This window comes from Gallus gallus, chromosome 12 (assembly GCF_016699485.2).
Source record: "Gallus gallus isolate bGalGal1 chromosome 12, bGalGal1.mat.broiler.GRCg7b, whole genome shotgun sequence".
NCBI lineage: Eukaryota > Metazoa > Chordata > Aves > Galliformes > Phasianidae > Gallus > Gallus gallus.
The window spans coordinates 7,026,915-7,053,494 of record NC_052543.1 but is presented as its reverse complement, the minus strand read 5'-3'; the positions used below and the strand labels follow the sequence as shown (position 1 = coordinate 7,053,494).

The window sequence follows — 26,580 nt, the reverse complement described above, 5'->3', positions numbered from 1 at the left end:
ATTGAGCTTAAATCAAAGAAACAGTAAAACATTTTAACGAAACTGAAGCCAAGTCAAAGAGTAGACTCCTGTTACTGTTACCCAAAGCTTTACCACTGCATCACCTCTTGGAAGATGAGTTTGGTGACTGTGTGTGGGGTGTGATAGGAAATGAATTGTTTTGAAAAGCCTTCTGACTTCCCCACTGGTATCAGGTCAATGGCGAATTGGTGTTTGTGAATCTCCTACTGACTTCCTTAAGGTTTGCATTAGGCTCCTGAGGATATATTTGGGTGTGGGAGAGTAGGGCTGCTCCCAAACTTGCGGAGCTTTCACAATGGTGAGAAACAGATGGGGAGTTGAGGTCCCTGTGGCTGCACCAATGCCCCCGCAGTGGCTGGCTGCAGTCCGGGCATGGGCTGGGCTCCGGAGGCAGCTGTGCTGGCCTGGAGATGGGAGGCTGTGCAGGGGGACATGCTGCTGGAGGCCAGCGTGGCCGCACGTTTGCACTGCGTGTGCCCCAGGCTGCAGTCAGCCCACTTGCAGGTGTCCAAATATAGATGAAAAGATGGCTTGTTTTATTTCAGATGTGAATATGTGAACAATTATTTTCATTTTAGTGTATGTGGAGTACGTAATGCATCTTCTTGCTGTGTCGTTTAAGGATAACGCCTCTTTAATCTTAAGATTAAATGCAATTGCACACGTTTAGAGGTTCTAAATTCGTTTGATTTCCTTGCAAAAGTTTTTAGTGGTAACAAAAGCTTGGCTGTAGGAATAGTATAATGGTGGGATACTTAAGACTAAACATAAAACAGCGAAAAGGTGCATGCAAGGAAGAAGAATATTGTTCCTTGTGGTATTGAATTAATACTAATCTTCATGACAAGTTGTGTTTGTGGGCTGAAGGTAAAGACAAGGAATGCAATACCATGAGCAGTGGTACCTCTGTAACATATTACTCAGTTTGCAGGGCCTTGCTGATCAGGTGCTTGCCGAACAGCAGTTGGTATCCTCATGCTTAATAGCACTTATTGAAAGTTATATCTTCCATGAATCTGTCCGGTATGTTCATAACAAAGGCTCAGGCTTGCGTTTGTAAGCCTTCCATTGTCCTTTATGAAGTGTGTAATTTCAGTATGATATTGTTAGCTTTTTACTTAAAACTCAACGTTATAAAGAAGGGTTAAGCTTTCCTCAGATTTCTGTTGTACATTACACCCTTCGGATATTCATCACATATTTTCTCAGGACTCTCAATGGGCTTTAGTTACTACTTAAAGTTTGTGAGAGAGAACGTAGTATTTACAAATCACTGATCTTTTTTGATATATATGTGTTGTTAATCACTATTATTTCACTGTAGGTGATACCTACCTCATATTTAAGCAGTGTTGTTTGAGATTTGAGTCCTAACAGTTGCTCAGCTCTTGAGTTCCTGCAGAAGAGTGACAGTCTAACAGGATGCTGGTTTTCATAGTCTATTTGCTGTCACTTCTCGATTGATACGTAGGGGAAGCTGTGGACACTGTGACCTGTTTAATAGGATCAAGGTGACATTTGTTGCAACCTGTACAAGGAAAGCGTTCCATAGAACTTCATAGAAGATCTTGCAATGTGACTTTCAGAAAGACTGAATTATAGCTGTGCTTTGATACCGCAGTGAATGGCACCCTTTGTGCTCATGGGTGGAAGCCCACAGTCTTTTACTTCTCTCAGACTAATAATGGTGCTGATGGTAGGTAGCATTAACTCCTTATCTTGTGCATCTTCATCCATAGCAACATCTTTCTTTTCTTTTGGCCTGGTCTTGACCTGTGGTCCTCAAGTGCAGATGTCTGCTTGAAGCAGACAGGGCCAGTTGCTTGTTGGTCTGTTATGATGCAGAGGGGAGAAAAATACCTCAGGATAGAGTGGTACAGCTTTTTGGTCCAGTTTTCTTTTCTTTTTCCCCTTTGTCCATCAGGCCTGTGTATTACTGCCCTTCACCCTTCTACCTGCCCCATGCTCTCCTTTGCTTTGTTTAAAAGGAAGCGCATACCCGCTCTCCACAACCCTGTGATTTAAGCTCAGCAAAAAGCATTTCGGACCTTCTAATTTTCCTTCCCTACTACAATTATGGTAATTTTTCTAAAAATAATAATAATAATAATAATCTTGGCTGGGTTCCCGATCCTATTGCTGAGAAGCACGGAGCAGCTGCTGGTTAGCTGCTTACTGCGGGCAGGCTTCGGAGGCGGCCTCTTGCTGGGTGGCTTTAATGGTGGTGGAGGTTCTGATGTGGCTCTGCTGGTGGGAGTGCTGTCCTGCTGATCCCCCTGGAGAGGGAGGAGGGAATGTGCATCTCAGGAGCAGAGCTGAGGAAATGTTCCACACTGTCAGTAAATGTGTTTTGATGTCAGTAGTTGGGTGTGCACGAGTAACAGAGATCGTATTTTGGAAAGATGTGTGTGCTGATTTGTAGCACCAGCTGTGTAACGAAACTGTTTTGCCATTCACATCTTCGTGGCAGGGTGCTGTGGTGGGGTCACTCCCTCCCCGCTGGAGGACACAGTAATGAATGAAGTGCCCTGTGACTCACAGCCCCTGGCTTGTAACTCCCAGCTCTCCAGCCACTCTGCTTGGAAGTCAGAGGGCAGCAATGTGTGCGGGCAGGGCTGGTGGCTCCCTGACCCCAGTGGGAGCGGCCACCTACAAGTTTCAGTGCTTGTATAGAAGAGTGGGATGTGTGCTATTCCCTAGTGTGTTTGATACAGAGCCCTGAGTTGAGTTATTGTAAAGAACAACTGAGGAAAAATGCCCTGATGATTTTGCTCCAATGACATTTATCCTTTTTAAAAGAGAAAATTAAAGACAAACATATTGATTAACTGTGGTTTTCATTTTTTTTTTTTAATTAGTGGCTTGGGTTTTATATAATTTTTGGTGGATAAAGCCCTTACAAAAGGAGTATCTAATGATATTCCATTAGAAGGGGATCTTCTGCAAATGCTGCTTGATTTACATCAGACAAAGAGCTGGAATACAACCACTAGAATGCTCTCAAGCTGCAAGTCAAGCATCCCTGTGGTGTGCTTAGCGACAGTCTGAATGTAGTGCTGCTCTCCTATGGCATGCACACACGTCACTGCTCTTCAAACTGCTGAGAAAGGCAAGGGATTATTTCCAGCTAAGCTGTCTCTTAGATCACCTTTCTCCCATCTGTGCCTGCTTTCCTGCTTTTCAAGGAGTTTTCAACTAATTCCCCTTCTTTTTAATGTGTCCCTTAGAAGAATACACATGCCTGTTTCTTGTCTCTTCCACAGCGTGCCTGGGATGGTGGGCTGTGCACAGTGCTGAGTGAGCGAAAGCAAGGGTTAATGCCTCGTGTTGGCTCATCTTTTGAGTTCAATTAGCTTCATCTAGCAGCGTGTCACTGCGGAAAAAAGGGCAGCGTGGCATTTATTAAAGGCTGCCCCTCGTTGCCTGACATTTCGGCACTGCGTTGCTGGATGCACAGCCCAGGATCGAGGAGGAGCACACGGCTGGGGTGGCTCGGTGCCCTGAGGAGAGGCTTGCAGGCCCATGGGCTTCACTTGAGCAGGAATGAGCATGAGAGACACTCATGTCCTATTATGGAAAGGTTAAAGGAGGAAAACACACGCTTGGGCATGTAGGCCATAGGCTGTTCGCAAGGCCTCGGAAAGCTGAAATGGAAGAGTTGAAAAAACTCTACATCTAATATAAGCAAGTGGTTTTATGGGCAGGGGGTTTTGGTTCTTGTTTGTGGGGGTGGTGTTTTGTGGGTTTTTGAGAGGAGATGGAGGTTTTCCTTTAAGCTTTGGAAAAAATGAAATTGAGGTGAGGATTGGAAAATTCTGATCTTATTGGGCTGGACAGGTGAAGTTTGTGGGTCTGCTCTGTGCCTCAGACTGAGCAGGCTGGAGAAAGGAATGCCTGAGCACAGTGTGTCCAGCACAGGAGGGTTTTTCTGTCTGTTCCTCTTGGCCCACTCTTTTCTAGCACAGGTCTTTTTGTACTTGTGCAAATGTTGAGGTTAGACTTATGTTGGTGATCTAGCATTATACAGGTTGGTGTCATCATATTACTGGCCAGCCTTTTGACCTCCTAAGAGATACCATCCTCCTGACATAAGTATCTATTCTTCAGCATAAGATTTGGTGAACAACTATGGTGAAAAAGACCCAAAAAACAAACAGTGGGATTGATATTGATATGGATACATATATATAGATGCATATACATAGAGATGCATATCTATACGTATCTATGTACATACACATATGTATCTGTGCAGACACCTTAGCCCCAAGCCTGAATTAAGTGACAAGATTTTAAATATATTCAGCTCTTTTAAAGACGACTTATGTAACAGAAGATTGACTTTTCCTTCCCTTCCCCTTCTTATCTTCCTCTTGCCCTTTACTTGCTCTTCTGTCTGCTCAGACGTGATACCCAGCAGAAAGCACACAAGTGAATCCTTTTGCTATATTTTTCTTCTGAGATCTTTTTGAAGTGTTTTTATTTCCTTTTGTGCAATGCTGTTTGGTACTTTGTTACAGATACCTTATATATCACCTCTCTTTGAGTGCTGCGCTATGCTCAATGATGTGGTGACCAAACGTGGCTGGATATTTAGATAACACTGTGTGATGAGGTATGGCAGTTGGAGTAAATCCTCAGTGTTAATATTTTCTAGCAGAGAGGTATAGCAATGATTTTGAAGGCTGTGTGACCAAGAGACCAGGCTGACTTTGGGTTTATACCTTCCCTCATGCTGACTGATGTCTAACTTTGGGTATGCTCTTTAACCTCTTTGTGTCTGGTTCCTCCGTGAAAAATGGGCTGTGACACTGGTTCCTTTGTGTGAGAGTAGAATTTCCAGGATGTGAAAGAGCATAAAAATGTTACATACAAGATAGGAAGTAGACGTAAATTGCCTATCACTTCACTTGCTCTGTCATCTTCAGAGAGCCGCAGCAGTCGGGGGTGCAGTGTGAATTACCTGGTGTTACATGAACACACTAAATGGAGATCCTTCTGTAGTCTCATCCAAATGTTGGCCATGCAGCTCTTCACTCAGGAAATAGAACTGAGCTACTGAAGTCCAGCATGGATTTGTTAACATGAGCTGTGGTTATTTTTTCTCTCTGCTGTGTCAGAGACACTTAACACTCGTGAAGTCTCTTGCTTTGTATGAAATCCAAAAACCTTTTCTGATAAATGTGTTTCATTACTTACCATTTCAGTGTAGCTCTGAATACAGTCTGTTGTAGCCCTTGGGTAAAAGTAACGCATAGAAGGACACAGAGCCACTAATCAGTGATCATTTTTTAATGCTTTCTAATAGCACGGAGCGATTGGCTAGCAATGTCTGGTTTAATCTAAACAAGTCACTGGGAAGCTACTATGAATTATGCATGACAGCCTGACCCATTTGCAGGCAGATCTGTTTGTGGTGCAAGGCAGGTCACGTGCGGTCTGCAGGACTGCGTTTGCGATGAAGCCTCCTGCATGCTGCAGTGCTTGCAGTGGTGATCGTGCTTGGTTTGTCTCAAGTCTGCCTATTGTTACCTCAATCACAATTTTCTAGGCCTAAGGTATCTAGTTCTTACACTTTTTGCATGCCAAAACAGCCAGGTTATGCTTTCCTTCCTTGCTTTTTTTCCCCCTGCAATTATCACACTGTTTTTTACTATAATTCCACGCTGTGTTTTTTTGTTTGTTTGTTTCTCCAGGTAGCTGTCAGCTTTAATTTCCATAACTGGAAGTGAACATTCTATGAAAATACCATGCCTTCTCTGCTTCTGCCAGTTCTTGCTGTGTAATTTTTGCCTTTACTCATTCAGGTGGACCTGATTGTAACATTTTGTTGTTTGCTTTTGAGTTCTGGTCCAAGCCTTATTGCTGTGTTAGGAACCAGGAGGGTAATACTGAAATGGGTGAGAGGAATTCCCGGGCTGACTTGGTGCTGAGGCTGCAGGCCTTGCCTTAGGGACAGGCTGGGAGCAGCTCTCTGGCACGCCTGAGCTGCCATCTGCGAGGGCAGGGTGGGGAGGGCAAGGAGGGCTTTCAGGAGGAACTAATGCCGCTGATGGTCCTCGTGCTGGGTCTTGTGAGCATGTCTAAATCTCCTGACTCAAGGGATGTCACGGTAACACCTTTTCACATGAATTCACTTTGGAAGCAAACCGAATCTTAGCTGCTTCAGCAGTTTCCACACCTGAAGCCAAACTCTGCTTGAGCAATTCCTTTGGCATGCTTAGACCCCTTGATTCACACCTTGAAGGGATCCTGCGCTGAATCACATAAGAGCGTTTATGCTTGAACAAAAGAAATCAAATACTAATGGTTTTCAATGAAGTGTGTCCTAAATTGCTCTGAGTGATTTCCACTGCCTTTTCTGGGCTTATGTTTTATCCCTCAAGCTTATTTATTTATTTGTTCATTTATTCTGTGGATCATATCAATGGAGTATGTATTGAGGGTGATGAGGTTGCTCTACAGCCCCTTCCCAGCTGTGTCCACTGCAGCAGATTTGCTCCTTAACTCTTGATTTAGCCGTGACTGCATTTAGCCCTCAGAACTCTGCAAGCGTCTGGCTAACTAAGCTGACAGGCTAAATTAGGCTTTTTATCATCAACACTTTTCATCCTAGCAGCAGTGCACCAAATCAGGGTATTCTAAATATAGACTTCAGTATGTTTTTAACATTTAAAAAAGAAAACCCTCTTAATCAGCTATGGAATGTCCCTCTAATCTTTGAGAGAGCACTGTGATCTTCTCTGCACTGAAACCTTGTTAAATCTGGTGTGTGTCTGGTGATGCTGAGGGCTGCGTGCTGGCCTAGCGGCAGGAGGAGCAGGAGCCCACTGCTTGGCTGCCATGGTCGGCCTCTGGCACTACTTGGCTGTGGGTTTGGGGCAGGGAAGCTGTACAGCCCACTTCTTCTCTGCCGTACGGCCCCTGTATCTCAGAGGGCATCTGTTCCCACCATCATGCCAATGCTGCCATCAACTAGGTGAAAGAGCTCCACTGTCAGAAAAATACTGCCCTTCCTTTTTCTTGCTTCCCTCAGTAGGGTTTGTGTTGCACCGTGACATTGCTACAGTGTCAGACATGCCATGGTGCTGGGGATGGGCTGCTTGTGGCCTGGTGCATGAGGGTGAGCGGTGCTGTGCAGTGGCTGTGCTGCCCTCGTCCCATCCCAGGCTCAGCTGCTGCATACCAGCTGTCACTGTGGGCTTTGGTGCAGCTGGGGGAACACAGTGCTTGTGTGGATGCGGTGGTGGGAGGAGGAGATGGAGAAGGAAAGCACCGAGAGGGACTGAGTTGGTGGGAGCGCATGGTTACTTTGTACTCCCAGTGTGCTGTGTTCGTGGGATGGGAGCACACGAAAGCACTTGTGTCACTGTGGAATTTGGCATCTGTTACACGTCTGGCACATTCATTAGAGGGCATTGCCGAGAAGCTGTTGGTCTAGTGCTGGTCTGTTAACTGGAGAATGCATATGTAACCACTTACATGAACATTTAAAATGAAAATATGTGAATGCATTGCACCAGAGGAGTATAGCTTCTCCTTCTATTAAACTTGCTCTTTAGAGCACTGTTTTTACACTTTGCTATTTCTGTTTCAGATCATTATGGTTATAATGAATTTGTTATTACAAAAAACGTGCAGTGCTCATTGAAGCTGTGTGAAAGCATTTTTATTTTGAATCTGATTAGAAGAAAAAATTACATGCTGCATTGGTGCTAAGATTTTGCAATTAAACCCAGAAGCTGACAGTGCAGAAACATGAACAAAAAATGGAGTGGCTTTTAGTGCTAATTATTCTTCTGATGCATATTAATTAACACATCCTGATTAGTTTAATGTTGATGAGATAGATATTGATAATTAAAATGAAGCTGCCAGGAGCAGAATTTGAAAACATGGGATTTTCAGTCTGGGGGAGGCGAATACCAGAATCACGTGGTGCCATTTGCAAAGTGCTTGCAAATGAAATTCTAGCTTGTTTGTGACCTGGCCAGCTTTCCTGATGAGGAATGCTCTTCAGAATAAATTTGCAAGCCAGACTGGAACTCAGATTGCAAATGGGTTTATGCACAACTCTTGAGAAAAGCTGCGGTCTGCACTTCGGGTGGCAGAGCTGTGCCATACAGGTGAAAGTCCTCCGAAGCCCAAAGTTAGAGTGAGGCTGGGAGGGGAAACTCAGTGAGGGAACCGAGCAGGAGATGGCCATGCAGACAGTGCCCTTTCTGCTGCAACCGTCACAGGGCTGCTATAGCATGGTAGGTGCTTGATTAAAGCATTTCTCACACTTGGCTCTGACACCACATACTACCACTGCACAGCCATGAAGGATCATCTGTTCCTTCTGTCTAACAAAGCATTGCCCCAGTGAATCAGATCTGTCCTCTGTTTAGCCCAGCGTGTTTCTGCCACTGGCCAGAGGCTGAAAAAAAGGCATGAGGAATGTGCAGAATAATGTTACCATCACAATACAGTAATCCCTAATGCTTAGAGGCCATCTTAAGTTAATGCCTGAACTTCAGTAACTTTTCCAAAATATATGCATCTTTGCTTATGTTGCCATACTTTATGTGCTAAAGTGGCAATGTCGTGTTGGTATTTTCATCTCGGTGACTGGTCTTTGGCAGCCTTTGGTATCATGCTAGGCTTATGGAGAACCATCGTCAAAATTCAATATCAAAAGCAGGCAATGTCTGCAAGAGAGTTAAGATTTGTATGCTGTGGATCTTACCTGAAGCTTATATACTGAACATTAACGTTGGCTGGAAACCTGTGATAACCAGAGAGCATGCAACTGTGTCTGCAGTCCTGGCTCTGTATTTATGTGAGTAAAACAATCTGATCCCTCCAGAGAGTGAAGTAACCAACAGAGCAAAGAGGAAGGTTTGTACTGAGGAGTTCTGGGAACAAAGGAAGGTTGGGCACCTCTGGATTTACGTGCTCTGTGGTGGAGGAAATTAAGTCTCTCAAGTATGTAGTTTTGAAAACTGCAATAATAGCATTTTCAAAGAGTTTTGTCATCTCTGAACAAGCTCCAGCTCGCCAGGGACTGGATGGTGTGATTATGAAATGGCTTGGGTTTTTTATGTTTTTCTTTTGAAAACCAACAATGAGGCACCTGACCCATCCTCATGGGGTGCCCGGGCTGTGTGGGTTGGGTGGTCTTGCTCCCATGGCAGCTGTAAATGGGCATGGAAAGCTGTGGTTCTCAGTGAAAGCCGGGGGTGAAACTTGGCCTGTTCCAAAAGGCTTAAAAATATAACTTGTATTTACTTCAGCAGTAAGGTAATTTGGGATCTCTGTATGCTAGGTTTCAAGGTTCTAACCGGGTCTGTGATGGATAGGCAGATAGAAGATGAGCTGGGTGGCAGTTGTTGGTCTTCTGCTACTGCAGTGAGGTTTCTTGCTTGCCTCATTGTTGCACTCTGGTATGCAAAATCCCAATAGTTCTCACAGCTGGATTCAGTGAGCTGAAAAATATACTTTGTTTCCAGATTTATATCTCTCTGTAATTGTCAAATTTGAATGCCTTCTCCAAGGTTTGGGGTCTTTCTATCCCATCGGTCTTGTTGTAGGGTTTCGTAAGGTTTTGATATTTTCTTTGGTAAGAATTTATAACCATTTGGGGGAAACCTTGAGCTTTCTTCAGAAGCTTTCACTGGGAGGCTTTCTGTAGCTATACTCTGCTTAAACATGCCTTTGTAAACAGTGATGGTTTCTGAAGTCCAAGGTCTTGCATGGATTCTTGATTTTAGCAGCATCGTGAGACTGGCTGGTGCCAGTACCATTTGATGTACTTCTCTCACTTGGATGCAGGGCTCCTTGCTTACATATAGCCCTGTCTTAGGAATTGGAGTTTGACGCCCATAGATCTTCCTGCCTTTAGAGCCTGAGGTTTGGACATGGCAGCTGAATCAACTGCTAGCTTGAAATTGAGAGCTTCCTCTTGTGAGCTCCTGTCTTCATGTGCCCAAGAGGAGATGGGATGTCTCCAGCTTCCTCCCACGGCTGATGCAGCTTGAGCATGGTGCTAGAGCCACTTAGAGGACGAAAATATCTCTGCCTAGCATTTGTTCAAAAGTGTTAAAAGCAATTCACTGTTACATGTGGAGTTTCTTATGCCACGTTGTGAGGAGTCCTTTGTAGGCTGAGAACCACATATTCAAGGAATAAGCTGTGTGCCTGCTTCATTTGCAATGTTTTGAATATGCCCATTTTCCATTTTGTTAATTCTTAACTATTTATGTCCTGGTCATCAAAGGATGTGAGGTATTCTGACCAAAGGAAAAGGTAAATTTTTCTTTAGAAGAAAAGGTTATTTTGACTTGTGTTCCAGACTGAAGAATTATACTAACAGAATGTATTTTCTGCATTGTGCATTTAATTGTTTATTCAAGTTCTTTGGCTTGTTAGAAATGTGAAGAAGGACTTCTTTGTCTGAAGAAGTCACATTGCACGTGTTATGAGGATGACACGTACTATCCAGATGCTGATTTGTATTTGAGCCCTGAGCCTCGTTAATGTTTTCCTCCTTTTTTCTTCATCCTTCAAGCCATGTATTTTAATAAGCTTTTTTCTTTTTTTTTTTATCTTGGCGGTGTTTCAGTATACTTCAGTACACCAATGATGACATATAAATGTGTGCAATTTATCTTACAAAGCTCCTTCACTGTGATATCTCTGTTTTTTCAGTCTTCTTGAGTGCTCACTTACACGCAGGAAACTCCCCATCACTTTGACTGAGGGAGGTGTTGCTTCTGCTGTTTGTTCCTCTGTAACATCTCCAGGGGTTTTTCAGTGACTCTTCCCTTGGCAGTACATCTGTTTAAAGCAGCTCTGAGGCTTTCTTCTCTTTCCCATACTTCTTCAGCATGTGCCTAGACTTGTGTACTGGATGAAGATGGGTGCAGATGAAGTGCAGGGCCTGCAAAGGCAGCGTATGGATGTGTCCAATGCCTGGAACAGTCAGTGTGCAGCTGGTGCTGGCACAGGCTGCCCGGAGACGCTGTGGATGCCCTGTCCCTGGAGGTGTTCAAGGCCAGGTTGGATGGGGCCCTGGGCAGCCTGATCTAGTATTAGACGTGAAGGTTGGTGGCCCTGCCTGTGGTTTGGGGGTTGGAGATTCATGATCCTTGAGGTCCCTTGCAACCAAGGTCAGTCTTTGTGAAGTGCCAGAACTTGGCTGGCTTCTAGGGGCAGTACTTCACAGCAGAAGTCAGTAGTGGATTTGAGGTGATTTGAGGGTTTACTCTGGCTCTCAGATTTGGTATGCTAAACTAGCCAGGCTCCAGGTAGTCAGTGAATATCTTGTTTTCAGTGGGGTAGTTCGGGAAGCCTCAAAAACTAGGGAAGCATACTGTAGCTGAATTTAATGATCTTTAGGACCTCCTTTTGACTAAGTAGAGCTCTGGACTAACAGATCTGAGCTGCAAACAAAGCAGCACGGTTCTGAATTTCCATAAAACAGAGAGTTTTGCTTGGATTTTGGGCATGGCTGAGACCAGGTTTTGTACCTCCTGTATCACAGTGGCTGTTGTGAGGGGAGCACAGCATTTGGAACTCTTTGAGTAGTTTGTTTCAGAGATACTTCATGTTTCGTGTGATCAGTGAACATCTCTGCATGAAAGAGCCTTTGAAAAAGGTTTGGTGAAAACCTTTCCTGCCTTTCTAAGAAGTACTTCATACCTTGGCTAGTAGGCCTAATGTTCGAGGCATCAGGAATACTTCTCAGAGCTTTGCTTCCACAAACTATACTGACAAACGTGTACTGATTAAATTGAGATGAAACTTCATCTCTTACTGTGTGTCTTTTGGAATTGGTTCTTTAAACCAAATTTAAGTGGATTTTGATCCAGCACTTCATTTGAGGTGATCTGGGGTGGGTCGCTTTATATAACATCTGAGTTTTTCGGGGTGAGTCTGCCTCATCTGTTTGCTATCCGAATTCTTTTTCCCATCTGTAAGTACTGTGGAGTGTTTTGAGTCCTTGAGTTTAAAGGCATTGTTAGCTGAAGATTAAATTTGCAGCAGTCTCCTTAATTTTTAACAATTAGATCTTCTAAGCTATTTAAGAATGTTGTGGTGAATGTCTTCTAATTGCCTTGAATCTACTGATGTAAGTAATGCTGACAAACATGAGATTTGATTTAATAGCATTTCAATCGATGGTAGTTATTTTGGTGCACCTTCATCAGCTCATTACAGTAAAACTCCCAGTTGCTTCAGTGCTGCCCTAATTAGCCTTCAGGAAATGTTCCCTGGGGTGCCTGGGGAAAGCAGGCTGAAGGACCACGCACGTGCATGTGACTGTTGGGGCATGGCAGCTTCACAAGGGACAGCTTGACAGGATTTTATTGATGCACAGCTTCAGCAGTGCATTACCAGGAGCTGTCTTACTATCTAGTCCCATTCTGCCCATCTGAGTAATTTGGTGCCTTTCTAAGGATTCAGCATGTGCTCCTTGCTGTCCTGTGGGCATGACTGAGAGCGCCTCAGCTGGGCTGTATTTTGTGTTCATCCAGAGATGAGTAGTGATACAAACCTTAAGGCATGGGTGTTCAACCTTTTGGCTTGCCTGGGCCATGTTGATTCAAGAGGAATTATCTTGGGCCACATATACCTAGGTAGCTCCAAAAGTGATGCCTCCTGTTTATTTTCACAGAAAGGAGAACAGATACAAAATGCACAATAACACTGTTATATTGAACAAATGTTCAGCTACAAAACACTATTTTTTCACACAGTTAACACCCATAGCTGTGCATTTTTGCCAGCAATGAATAAGAGCCTGCATGCCATGCTTGTAAAAATCTGTACCGAAGGAGGTGACCCACTGTCACTGTTATCAGTCCTGTGCTCACATCTGTTGTCTGCTCTCTACAAACATTCAGTAAGCATCAACACATGTCAGTGAGTGCCATTTTTTTCTGCATGGAGGAACTTAGTGACACCTCTCTGCTTCATCTGCACTTCCATGTCAGACACCATTCTGTCAGACTGCTGCTCTGCTGCCATCTCTTCCACAGCAATAAGATGTAGCAGTGTATTGGTGGGAAGGTTCAATCTCTACTGCCATCCCATCGACATCAGAAAATAGGAGGCATTACTTTTGGAGCAGCTCTCATTCAACATAGGCTATACTTAATGTATTTAAAGCAACAAAACTCATTTTTTTTAATGCTCTTTATTAAAACATATACAAAAGAGAGCAGCAGAACAATAAAAATGATGGGATATCTGATCTTGTTTTTCTGAAACAAGCACATCAGTCTGGCTCAATGGCAATGGCTGCAATCCTCAGTGAGTTCTTCAGGTGTTCAGCAGAGGTTTTTAGTGTAATGTTACTTCTCCTGTACTTCATCCTTCAAGACAGTCATTGACAAATGTCTGTACAGCCAAAAAGCAATGACACAAATAAGGCGTGGTTGTGAAGTGAGGGGTATTTCTCTCTGGTTGGAGAGGGCTTACAAAAGTCTGGTAAAGAGACATGAACTGTATTTCTTTGTTTTCTGTCATCCTAAAACAAAGCAAAAGGAGCTGGGCAGATGCAGGACCTCTGGGTATGTGAAGGTTTATAGGCTTCGTGTTAAGTCAGTTTGCCTTTTAATAACTCGATTTTAAACAGACCTGGACTGTAGCCATGGGAGGTAATTGCATTGCCTTGTAATTTTGGACAATTTTGCTAAGGTTAAATTTCCTGTTCCGCACAGGCTGTTACAATTATGAAAATGGCTGGTAACGTGAATGTGTTGGGTTGTGTCGAAGTACATACAGGAAAGATAATGAAGCGTGGTTAAGAGGGTGGCGGTTTTGAATTGTTCCTTTATAAATCTACTCAGATGGAGTTGTTCCAGGCTGCCTGCTCTGCTGGCCACAGCTGTAACAAAGGTGCCTGCGAACTTGTGTAACTTGACAGTACAGGCTTCCTTCCTGCATGACAGCAAATAACTACCTTGTGTAGGAATAACGGCGGCCCTCAAAGAGTACTGACATCCTTTGGCAGGGGTGATCCTTGAGCCTTCTGCCTGAATTTGATATTTCTGTCTCATACATTGCAGCATTGCCACAGCGGTCACTGGCTGGGCATATTTCTGCAGTTGGTCAAAGCAAGTTGGCATCAGCAGTTCCCACTTGGTTCAGGTAGTCTTCTCATTCAGGACAAGCCATAACAAAAGGCGCTTTCTAAAATGGGAGTCCAACCAGCATGGAAAATCTCTTAAACATGAAAGTTATGATAGCTCACTGAACTTCACCTCCGCTTCACTGGGGAATAGATGGAAGCATTGTAGAAGAACAACGTACCCTCAGGTCCCAATACAAAAAGATGTTGTCTTTTACTGCAACATGACAAACTTGTCAATGACAAAAAAAACCCTGCCTTGTTAGAGTATGATTTAATATACAGAGCTTACTGCTGTAGGATGTTAGGAACCAACAATGCATAAAGACATGTTTTACAAACATAACTTAGTGTTAATAGTTACAGCAAACTTCCATTAAACCTTCTGCTTCAAGGCTTAAGGCAATCCGCAACTCTGTGAGCTTACAGGGTTTCTTGCACCTTTTTCTGAAGCATCTGGAACGAGCCTTTATAGGAGACAGGATATTGGATTAAATAAAAATCTCATCTGCCACACCAGTTTCTGTGTTCAAATAGTCACTGGCAGCAGTGGCTTCTGCATAATGATGAAATCCTCTTCAGCTGTTAGAGAGACCAAGGCTTAGGATCTGCATCAAAAGTTGTAAGAGTAAATTAGTCATTATTCTCAAGAATTTGTCTTTAGAGGAATTGCAAAGTTACTTGATGGAATCACGCTCAGAGTCTGTGCCGTCTGGCTGATCAGATGTGCCTCTGAGTACCCTGAACGTGCCAGTGCTCTGCTGTGGCTCTCCACCCACAAGAAAATGATGCCGCTTCATCAGGCAAATGGATGCTCAGAGTCCCTTTCTCTGTCTCATAGATTTGAAATAAGTGTATGTCTATAGAAAATGAACATTAATTCTTTATGGGAAATTGATAGTGTGTTTGAAGAGGAGCTTGCATGTTTCTGCTATCCCTTTAACATTTATGGAGATCTTAGGTATTAGGCTTTTAAGCTGCTTTGCTGAAACTCATTTGACAAGGGCTTGCACAGATGGTGCTTTACTTTCTGTCTGAAATGTGACGCTTTTTAATTTCCCCTGGGTCATCTCAGTGAATCTGACTATACAATTTCTTCAGTGGGTATTTGTCTCCTGTTTCTCTGATTTGCTTACCTGAAATAAAATTCTGTCTGATAGGAGCAGTGTATAGGTGTCTCTAACTGTAGGCACAGCCAGCGTGCTTGCTCGATCATCTGATTCAGCTTTGGACTATTCAGTAATTACCATTAATGCATCTGGTCTAATACATGGAAGTGATGAAGTGCTGAAATCTGCTTCTGTTCAAAGCAGATTTTTTAGGTGTGTTCTCAGCGTATTTCTGAAGAGCTAGCAAAATATGATTAACTGAAAATGTAACGCATGATTAACAAGTAGTTTTAGGAGATGCTGATCTGTCCTTGACTCGGCTTAATGCCCAGTGTTAATGGTGGCCGTGAAAACCTCCTGTATCAGCAGCATCCTGAAAAACACTGTGATGCCTGAAGGCTCCATATGCATCTTGGGTTGGCTTGTGGTACACATGTGTGCTGCAGCATTAAGATATCGTTCATTAGTCTCATTGACTTTGATCTGTCTGCCAGGCAAACTGTTACATGTATATATGTACTTGAAATGTTAAACTCTTTGCTTTATAACATTTATTAGTGAAAGCCACTGATGGCAGTTCTTAAATGCTGCAGCCCAGTGGACGGGGTGTCCATCTGTACAAGCTGCTTGTTTGTGTGTTCAGTGCTGGTGGAGCATTGCCTGGTAGAGTTTCAAACAAAATGAATCCCAAGAATCAAGCAGGTTTAAAAAAAAAAAAAAAAGACACCAAAACCACAAACAAACCAAACACACACACACAAAACAAGTCATATCTGAAAGAATGTATGCCTTTCTGAAGATGTTAGATCTCTGACCCGCCTCTAAGTCCCTTCCCTGGCACAGTGCTAGGGATAAAAGCTCTGAGCGCAGTGAGCACACACTGACCTACTTCATCCAGGCTGACCCAGGTTAGCTTAACCTGGTTACGCAGCAGTCTGCTAGCCTGGCTCACTGCTGACTGAAATCAGTGTGTTAGCAGGTTTGAGGGGGTGGTCATCTCCAGTGGTGAACAACTGAGGATGGTGGTAGGTTTCTTTGCTGTAGCTGCTTCACATAGAGTAGATGTGCTCCCTGCCTGTGGAAAGGAACAGACTGTTGTCAGTGGTTATCTTTGTAGAAGTGAGTCTGACCCAACTATACAGAATACACACATACAGAAGTTTTTGATTATCTCACCACTGTAATACTTTAACCTCAGACTTAACCTCTATAAATGGTTGTTCTCTCCTACAAGAATTTTGTGAAGCTCTACTTAAGTGAGAGTCCTGTGCATCACAAACTATTGTTTGGGTGTTGCACGTTTCTTTCCAGAGCTCTGTGTTAGCCACTTGATAGCATTTAAGTGTCTAATCCTAGAAGAGCAGAGTGTAGGGAAAAAGTTGCATTGTCTTATATGAGAGAAGCATGGGGTAAATAGTTCCAGCTATTTAAAGAGGAAACAATTTATGCAAAGTTCTAGTTTTACTAACAGAAGACTTTTCTTACTGTCCTAGGCTTTTGGGCAGGCCCATACAAATCACAAGAAGGTAGCAGCAGATGGAGAGAGCAGAGAGGAGACCTTGATTCAGGAATCGGCTACCAAGGAAGAGTACTACATGAAGAAGGTTATGGAGCTGCAGACAGAATTGAAGCAGCTCAGAAATGTCCTTGCCAACACCCAGTCCGAAAATGAACGCCTTAATTCTGTTGCACAGGAACTGAAAGAGGTAAGTGAAGGTGAAAAATGTGCACCACAGTTGGTATTGTGATTGTGTTTTCTTATGCTGTCTAAGCGAAATGAGGAAGATTGTTGAGTTGATCAATACCTGCTTCACAGTGACAAAATGAATTGCCTCCCCTGAGATTTCAGCAAGGCATCAATTTCGGCCAAAGCCATTAATTCAGCAATATGGTAAATCCAGATTTCTGGTGCTATCCACTGAGCCAGCTTGTCACAGCCACAGCGGTTCTGAGCCAGTACAAATTCCCTTTGCCTCGTTCAGATAACTCCTTGTTCTGCAAGAAGCTCTGGATGGTGTTCCAGGTCATTTGGCAGTAATGTGGCTATGTGTCCTGGCCACCGTAGTACTGTGCATTCTGTGCACTGGTACCCTCAATCAGAGAGCTACTGCCTTAGAAGCTAGAGGAACCTGTGTAGGCCAAGCACAGAGAAACTTGGCATGTGCTTTTTTTGCCCAGCTCTCCATACAGAATTTCTTGTAGAAAAATATTTGGGGCATAGCTTCTTCTGTCCATTGCTTTTCCACTTAACTTAGAAGGATGTGGAAGCATAACATGATGCTGAACTCCACAGGAGTAATAGTAAAGTTTTATATTGTGTTTTCCCTCATGAAAATTGTTTTTTACTTTTTCACAGGGTGATTAATTTATTTTTGCAAGGTATCGTTCACTTTTTATTGCTTTAGGATTTACATTGCCTGTTTCTGATGAGAAATAATAACTGAGATGTTGATTGAACAACGTAATTGCTTATGAAATCTATAGCTCAACAGGACTACCAGTGGTACTGATAGAGGAAAAGATTGTTTTAAGAGCTCACATCATTGCTTAAATGTAGAATGAGTAAGAGTTACACAGACTGTAAACCACAAATGCATGTGGTAAAAAATCCACAGTTATTACTCTTCAGATTTCTTTGCACCTTCCTTTGAAGCACTTTGTGCTAGTGTCTCCTGGCTCTGGGACAATCAGTTGTAGGTTTTTCTGCCAGAAGAGAAAGTTATCTAAGAGCCCACATCTTAATCTTGATGTATTTCACATGGTGAAATTGAAAATTAAAAGTGATTTTACTTCTTTAGAGGATAGTTACAAATACGTGGATAATATTTGGTAGTGAAATTCATGAGGAAATGAAGAGTCTTATGCTGAGTCCTTCTGGAAAGTGTAGGTTACTCTTGTGGGGTTTGGGGGGTTTCAGTTGTAATTGGAATGCAACAGAGAAGTAGACTGGGGGCTGGGGATCTGGAGGTGGAGCATCATAGTTCTTCAAACAAGCCAGTCTAGATCTACTTTAATTTTGTGGGTCCTGGCTGTGGGATAATAGAACTGGAATCAATCCACGTGCTCTGTTTAGGCAAGCAACCAGTTGCTGCAGGCACACACAACTCATGTCTTTATGTCCTAACTTCCATGAAGAGCTTAAAAGCTTCTCATCCCAGAGGTGGTGTTACGTCCGTAATGGATACGGAGTGCTGCTCTGAGCATTGCTGATCAGCAGATTTTGGTCTAGCTTGGTGAGTCACTGCAGTTGGAGGTGATTTTTCCTTCTGGATACTGTATTGTTTCAGCTACTCAGACATATCTGCTTGGAACTGTGTTTTCCTTTACACAGCCCTTGGATGAGCTGTTTTTAGTGTTCATTCTTGTGCTTTGTCCTTCCACCTCACCCGCTCAGCCTCGTGTGCTCACACATTACACACTTTTTAAGCTTTCTTCTGCTGAGTTGGGAAAGATCTGTTTAGTTACTTGAATATAGATGGGTGATGATGATCAGCACTGTGATTGATTCTAACAGTAAGAAAGTGCTGGGCTAAAAGTGGAATATGACCTACTGTTTTATACCACAGAGATAGAGTGGAAATCCCTTCCTTCAGTTTTTCTGACGACACAGGAAAGAAAAACTGTGGCTCTTCTCCATCTTGTTGTAGAGATTATTTATAGATGGATCTATCCTTTGGAAGTACGTTTGGGATACTGTCATTCCTCTCAGGTCTACTCAGAACACTCTCAATAAAGCAAGTTGGCTTTGGGGTGACGTGTGGTGCACCTGGAATTGCTGGAGCAGACACAAGTGGTTTTGACACTTTCTGGTGAGTGATCTGTTGAGACAGGTCAGCAGGGTGGTTACAGATGATGAGTTCTACTGCTGTTATTAGCTAGCTCAGCAGCTCCTGTGGCCTGGAAGAGTCTCTGGAAGGAGTAATTGCTTCTGAGCAATTGCTAATTGCCATGCCTCCTGGATCTTTCATGCCTCCTGTATTTTAGTGGCACCAAAAAAGATTTCATAGCTGACTGATTTGGTTGTTAAATCATGAGGCAGCCATGCCCAAGTATGCAGAAGATGAAAAATAAATGAGCAGTTCTTTCCCAGAGAAGCAAATGTGTTGTGATTATGTAAACTGAAGAAGGAAATACATTTTTTGTGTGTTTGTCTGCGTTAGTTATGAAAAATAGCTGATGTGACAAGTAATGTCAATGCACTAAATAGCATCTTTAAAAAAAATACGAGTTCTCAGTAACATATGTGGGATTTTATTCCTTCAAGGATATAAAACAAACTATTTTTCTGAAATTGACATTGAAGAATTTTACTTGTCTTTCATTTTCTTGCATTATATGCTGTATTTTCCCGATTAGTCATTAACAAGAAGATGTGTGTCAAACTGAAGGATAATCTAGGCAATGCAGTTCTCTGTCCCTGTTATGCACATGGGACTGCCTCCCTCTTGCAGCTGACTTCCCAACTGTGAGTTTTAGGTCCCTTCAGAGCCCACATATAATGCTCTAAATAATATACGTATAGATGACATTCTTTGATTTGTTACTGTTTTTTAGAACTATAAATACAGATGCACATTTAAATAATGCTAAAACATACCCAAAGGGTTCACTCTGATGTGAGACGTGTAGCTGGAAATCAGCTAAGCATGCTCCAAGTGTAAAAGTAGCTGTTTGCAAATAGGTAAAGCTCCATTTCTAAAAGCAAAGCGGTGATGCTTCCTTGGAGCAGCTTAAATGCATGAAATGTAGTGTGCAGGACTGGATTTCTTATCCTTTAACGTACTGAAAGAATTCAAAGGGTCACAGTGTGATTTTTTTCTATTTGTTTGTTTTGTGTTTTTCTCCATCCTCTTTTTTTCCATGGCTGGAGCCCGGGCAGGTGTCTGAGCAAGTGGGCACAGCCATTGCCTGTCTTGTCCCGTGCAGGGAGGTCAGTGCAGTGCTAGCAGCATGAGAGCAGCACGCTGCTGTGTGTTGGCCCAGCACACTGCGTGTGGCTTCAGGTGGCAGCTGTTCTCTTCCCACCTTTTGATTTTCATTGATGTTGATTTTTATACTGACAGATTCCTCTTTTATTAAAAAATAATTATGAGAATTTAGTGTTTTTTTACAAAAAAAGTAGTTATGTGTGTCATTTTTATCTGTTTGAAACAGAATAAAAATCCATTCCAAAGAAGGAATTGTGAAAATCTAGTTGATGTGCTTTGCACGTATTCAAGGAGGCATCTGCTGGTGATTCTGCTATTGTTGTTGCCCACTGATATATTCAGCAGAAGGATGTTAACAGCAGTGTTTCTCTTGCTGTAATGGCTGCTGCCCAGAGACTCCGAAATGAATTGATGCTGAAAATCAGGAGTTGGAAGGCTCCTTTTGAGCACTGTATATCTTCCAATTTCAAGCTTTAAAGAAACGTTAACACAAGTTCTTGTTCTTCTGACACTACATAACTGTGTAGATATGCTTTTCAGTTTCAACTGGCAGTTAAGATTCCAGCATAGTCTATTGTTTGGGAATTAACCTGGAAGCAGGCTTGCCGGGGATCTCCTCATTGTTGTATTATAATTAAATTGCTCCGTGCCCATCAGTGCTGCAGTAATAGCAGGCTGAGCCCTTCTCTGCTGTCGTGGCTCCTCATGACCTTCATTATGACTTTGGGTTTGTCCCAGGCTTCGGGCCAGCAGCAGTGGAGGGAAAATGTCTGGTGTACACAGCTGTAATCTCCTAACAGATCAAAAATCAATAAGCACAATTAAAGGAGTAGCTGGAAGTGCTCTAATCAGTGAAACAATGGCTTGAAGTTGCTTTACAAAACATTAATTAAAGAAGCTTGTTCTTTTTTCCATGGAGAGTGAAAATTTCCGCTGGGGTTTGATGGCAGCATAATTTTAGGATGCAGAAGCAGGGAGGTTGCTTTGTTTTGCCTGTGCTTCCATGGCACTGCTTCCATTAAAGTAGGTGACCTTTGGCAGTATTTCCAAGCAAGATTTGTTTGGGTCAGATTGGCTTTTTTTGATAAAAAGGAAAGAGCTCTTAGTACTCTGTACCTCAAAACAGTACTGTAGTGTGCTCGGGGGGGAAAAAAAAAAACATCCTTGGTTTCATCTGGTAGTTTTGCAGCTGATGAATTGAGTCCGGGATTTATAAGTCACGTACAGTTGGTTTTAAGAACATGGCTTGTGAGAGAACGTGGTTCAGGCAGAAGCACAAGGCGCTGAGCAGGGAGTGCCTGCAGCATCACAAATAGCATGCTGTACTCCTGCTGCCCTGACAAATGTATCTGTTCCTTTTTTACCTTGTGTTTTGGTTTTCAAGTTTAGTTTGGATATACTTTACTGGTGTGCCTTTTTGACCTTTTCTTAGGTGAAATAAGCTTAGGATGGTGATGCATCACATGTACCTCTCAGCTCCCCATCTGTGCCCAGTAGGTCATTTGCAGATAAAGGGGGGACAGGTTTTTAAGCAGCATCAACTAATTTTCTCTTCTTCTATTTCACTGGTAAGTGTAGCTACCTCATTAACCCCTACGACTTGTTAGCTTTTGTGCCTGCAGGGAGCTGTTTTCTGCTGTTCTGAAAGAGCAAGCAAGAGAAACACGGGGCAGTTAGCATTGGCCTTGACTCAAAGCTGCCTGCCCTCTGTGTGTCAGACTCGTACCGATCTGAGCTGTTTCTGATGTAGCCAAGTCTGAAGGGGAAATACTGAACTGAGCTACCAGCTACTGAGGAGTCCCAGGCACTGAAATCCAAGCTGCTTCTGTGTGTGGGGTGGCTTAGGTCTGGAAGCAGGAGAGCTATCCTTGGATTTCCGTTATCACAGCTGCAGGAACTGAAAAAAAAAAAAGACCAATTTCAACATGTTAAATTAGTGGTTTGGATCTAGTTTTTGAGAATAGCTGAGGAAGATCATACTGTTGTAGTTATGTGGCCAATGTGAAAACAGACAGTAGCTTCAGGAGTGGTATTTGTTGGGTCAGTTTATGAGTTACTAGCAATAAAATTGGCAGCGTCAACACAGGCACAGACATCTGCTTCTAAGAATGGGATGCCACCACTTCTGCTGTCATGGTATTTTGCCTTTAAGTGGAGAATCTAGTAAAGAAGAATGGAAATGTGCACTTTTTGTGTATTATGACAGTATATTCTGGTGGTTATTCTGAAAAAGCTATTTGATCTCAGCCATTTAAGTTGACAAAAGCTCTCATGGGAGGGGTCAAAGAACAGAGCTTTCTTCGTGGCAAAGGGACTCTCACAGTTAACATACCTGTAGATTTTTATGCAGTATAGTTTTAGTGTGATTTATCAAAACACTTATGAGGAAAATAGTCCTTTCTGTAGAAAGAGGGTAGTGTATCACTCTTATGTGGTCAAAGGTTGATTATAGGTCAGTGACCGTATAACTGGCACAGAGTGCCAGAGTTTGTGAGTTGGTTATAGGCCAAACAGCGTCTTGCCAATTACAGGGATAAAACACGTTATATTCTGCTGGTCCATCCAAAGTGTGTCCTGCAAGGAGGAGACTGCTGTGGCTTAAATACCTTCAGAGTAACCAACCTGCTTTGGGCTTTTTGACGCCTCCTGTAGCTGTTAAGATAACAGCTGAGAGGGATGAAAGAAATCTCTGGAAACAGCATTTATTCATTGTTTGAAGATCCAGTTGCTGTGTCCACACATCTGTTTATTTCTGTAAAATACAAGCTAGCTGTGACACGCTGTTTGAAGTTCAACTGTGAAAAGGGAAGGAGACTTCAAAATTTAGTCATGTGAAGTAATTGTATTAAGTCATCTGAATGCTATTGAAGTCTGCCTTGCTAAGTGGTAAACAAGGCTGCTGGAAGAATATCTGGGCTGCCTGTGTCCTGCCGCTGCTACCTCACAGTTCATCACCTGGAAATAAAAATGCAGGCTGCAATGCAGCAGCAGCAAAGGTTGTGTGTATGCTGATGTCCCTCAATGTCATCCTTGCTTTTGTCTGTGTTCATCTGGTCCTTCCCTTGCCGGAAGTTCTGACCATGGTGAAAAAACAAAACAAAACAACAACAACAAAAGAAAAAAAATAATAAAAAAAATGCACTATAGACATGTGTGTAGTCCTTGTGCCTGGACACTTTGATCTGGGAATGCTGAGCGATCCTGAGGCCAGGTGACAACCATGACCAAAGCCCGGTGATACTGTGCCATTAGAATGGTCCATGCTGCACAGGAAAAAGAAGGGTTAAGAAAAGGCTTTTATCCGGAATTGCAGTATAAAGCTTACTGTATCCATCAGTGGCACGGCTCCCTAACACTGTTGAATGCTTGAGTGCTTCTGACTGCCCCAGAGAGCAGGGACAGGGCTGCCGCTTCCAAGAGCAAGTGGTAACCCATATACTTCACACAACATCCTTAAGGCCTCTACAGGTATTCTATAATATTACCACATCTTCCTTTATTTTGTTGTGTTTTGTGTAAAGGAGTACCACTTCCATAATCCACACGTGAGCAAAATCTTTCGTATTACCTTTGCTGCTTATAAAGTGGTATCATTAATTTAGATTAATAACTCCTTTGGGATTTACTTCATTAAAACTGCTTGAGGCAGTGGTGGAGCTCTGAGCTAGTAGCTTTGAGGTGATTGTATCTCAGTGGGATAAGGTAGTGTGAAGTAAGCACTTTGCACATCCAGGAGGTGTGGCACTGTGAAAGTAGGCCACTAATATGGGAGTACAGATGTAGCCAACGGTTTTATCTCATACTTTACATATAAATTAACTATGGCCAAATTAAGACGGTAGGGATCCTCTAGTTTTTTGACAGCTGAATTAACTTCAACATTTTGTTAATGTTATTTTAATTGTGAATTCTTTCAAGTGTGACAGATCTGTGGAATCCAGTCTCATAGACTTCTGGCATGATGCTGCAGCGTGCTGGTATGAATCTGCCCGATAGAGCGTCACTGTTGGGAACAGTTAATGGAAACTCTAAAGCAGGCCTTTAGTACTGGAATAAGAGTCATGAGCAAGAACATAAAGAAGCCTCCTACAGACCTTGGATTTTGGATTTTGGACTGCTTTGGATTATTGAAAGTATGTGGTCGGTGGACATTTCTGACAAGGCTGGCTTAGCACTGGTGTGCTGTAGATGTGAGTGGCACAGCGCATAGCATGGAGCAGCCCCTCAGTGCCATTGAAGAGGGGGTGTTTTGGCTACTGATTATCATGATTAACAGAAGGCTGGAATCTGAAAGCAGAAATAACTTGATCGAGGAGACAAGCAATAAAGTTATCACTAGGTAGAAGTGGATTATGAAAATGCTAAGCCGCGTTAGAACTGGCTGAGGAGTAAGAGATTCCACAGGGCCCAGTGAGGGGTCCTGGGCCCGTGTCAGTGTCACAGTGGCTTCTGCACCGGCTCCTCACACCGCCAGGGCTCCTGTGTCGAGCTGTGGGCCTGCTCTGGGTGTCCGTGCTTTCCAGCTCTTCCTCAGAGCTTGGCTAAGCCTCACTGGCCCTTCTGCAGGGTGGAGATGACAGCTCCCCAGACTGTTAGCTGGCCTCCAAAGGGTTAAGCGTGTTCTTCGTGGCAGTGAAGGACATGGAATGCTGCCAAGCATTTAGATGTGAGATTTGAAAAGCAGCTGGAGTTTAACTGCTCTTAGCAAGCAGTCCGGTGCAAGAAGGGGGAGCCTGTAATAATAATGTTACACAGCACCATTCATAATGCTATCATTAACTTTGGGCCAGTGTTTTCCAGCCAGGTTCCCATGCTGAGCTGGGGCCCAGAGCTGAGGTGCCCTGGGCCACCAGCCGCAGACATTAACCCTCCTGTTACCCAGCTGGGCAGGGCTTGGAGTGTATGCAGTGCTTTGAACAGGTTGGTAGCAAACTGCATGCTAAGTAACAGGACATGCATGCTGCAGCAAGGCTGGGTGCTAACTGAGTAGCTCTAGGAGAGTCAAACTGCCCCAGGATACACTGTGGTAACAGACTAAACTCAGGTTTCTCTAACATTGTGCAGAAAAGAAGTTCCATAGCAGTGCATTTCTTTGGTGTTACAATAAACCCATCCTTAGTGTCACAACTTCGCAAAACTTTGTTTAATGATTTGCAGAAAAATGAATAAATCTTGAGCTAAGTGCATTAGTGCTGGGGCACCACCCTACTAATCACGGCTAAAGAAAGTCTCAGACATGCCCATGCTAAGATGCTTCATCATGGGGATGTTATGAGAGGACAAGTTTTGTACTTGTGCATTTTTGCTACTGGAGTTTCAATATAGCTGCGTGTCTTCCATTACCACTTCAGAGAGTGGTGTGCTAGACAGCTACTGTCCTGTATTTCTCTGCTTTCCATGGGAGGGTAAATGTGTTGTGAATTACACCTATTCCATCTATTCTTTCTTAACACTCATGATTTTTGTTTCCTGCAGGATATTTTTCATAGAGTTCAGCCTGTTTGTGCTTGGACAGATTCAGCATGTCTCATGTGAATTAGAGCTCTTCAGAGCCTCTCTCCTAGCCCAAATAAAACAAAGACCAGCTACTTCCCCTTGGAAGGGGGATTCAGGTCAGATTCACTCACTGAAGCAGCTCCTAATGCATAAGGCTGGCACAACCGGCCCAAGCGTGGGTAAACCTCAAAAGAGGGAAGATCTATCTGTTTATCCATCTGTTGTAAGCTCTCTTACCATGAGTTGCAGAACAACCCAGAAAGCCAACACACATGTTCCCAGTCTGTATTTAGGAGGATTGTGTCGTGCTTCTGAGATATGTGGCCGGGCAGAGCTGCCTCAGCAGCCTCTGTTCATAGTTCAAATTCCTGTGAGAGCACTGAGGGGGACAAGTGGTGTCCTGATGGGCTTGGAGCTTCTTGGGTACTTTAGTCTGCAGCTACCACTGCAGGGTTTTTTTATTCCAGTTCCCAAAGTGAAATGATATTCCTGAGAGGCACCTGGGAAGTGAGGCTTTGAGTGGAATATGAGTCATCTCTCTCGAGGCTTTTCTTGGTTTAGTAATTTTTTCTTTATGAAATGAGATTAAAGCTTGGCTTCACTTTTGAAAACACATGAAACACTGCTCTGCTTCTGAGTGACCGCAGTGCTCTGCCTTCCTCTTTCCTTTCCCTGTTTGCATCAGCCTCTGTCAGCACTAGCACCAAGGCCTATGAAGCTTAGCGGCTTTTTAGCAGATATTCCATGTCACCTTATGAATTGTAACAAAAGAGCAGAGGAGTCTCAACTACACATTTAGCCTAATATCTGTTCTTTTTCCAGTGGGCTCCCATAAACAAGACAGCAAAAACATTTTCTATAGATTCTTGAAAACATGCAGTTCTACTGATGCAAACAGTGACTTTCTATA

General features: G+C 43.2%; 1 protein-coding gene across 6 annotated transcripts in view; it reads left to right on the top strand.

Annotated features, from left to right (window-relative positions):
• The window catches only part of BICD2 (BICD cargo adaptor 2), a 119,364-nt gene that overhangs the window by 68,784 nt on the left and 24,000 nt on the right, over positions 1-26,580 (top strand). For all 6 annotated transcript variants that reach the window (XM_414332.7, XM_046900172.1, XM_046900173.1 and 3 more), the window contains one exon: positions 16,740-16,952. In XM_414332.7, the coding sequence (XP_414332.4) occupies positions 16,740-16,952 (213 nt within the window). The remainder of the gene's footprint in view (positions 1-16,739; positions 16,953-26,580) is intronic.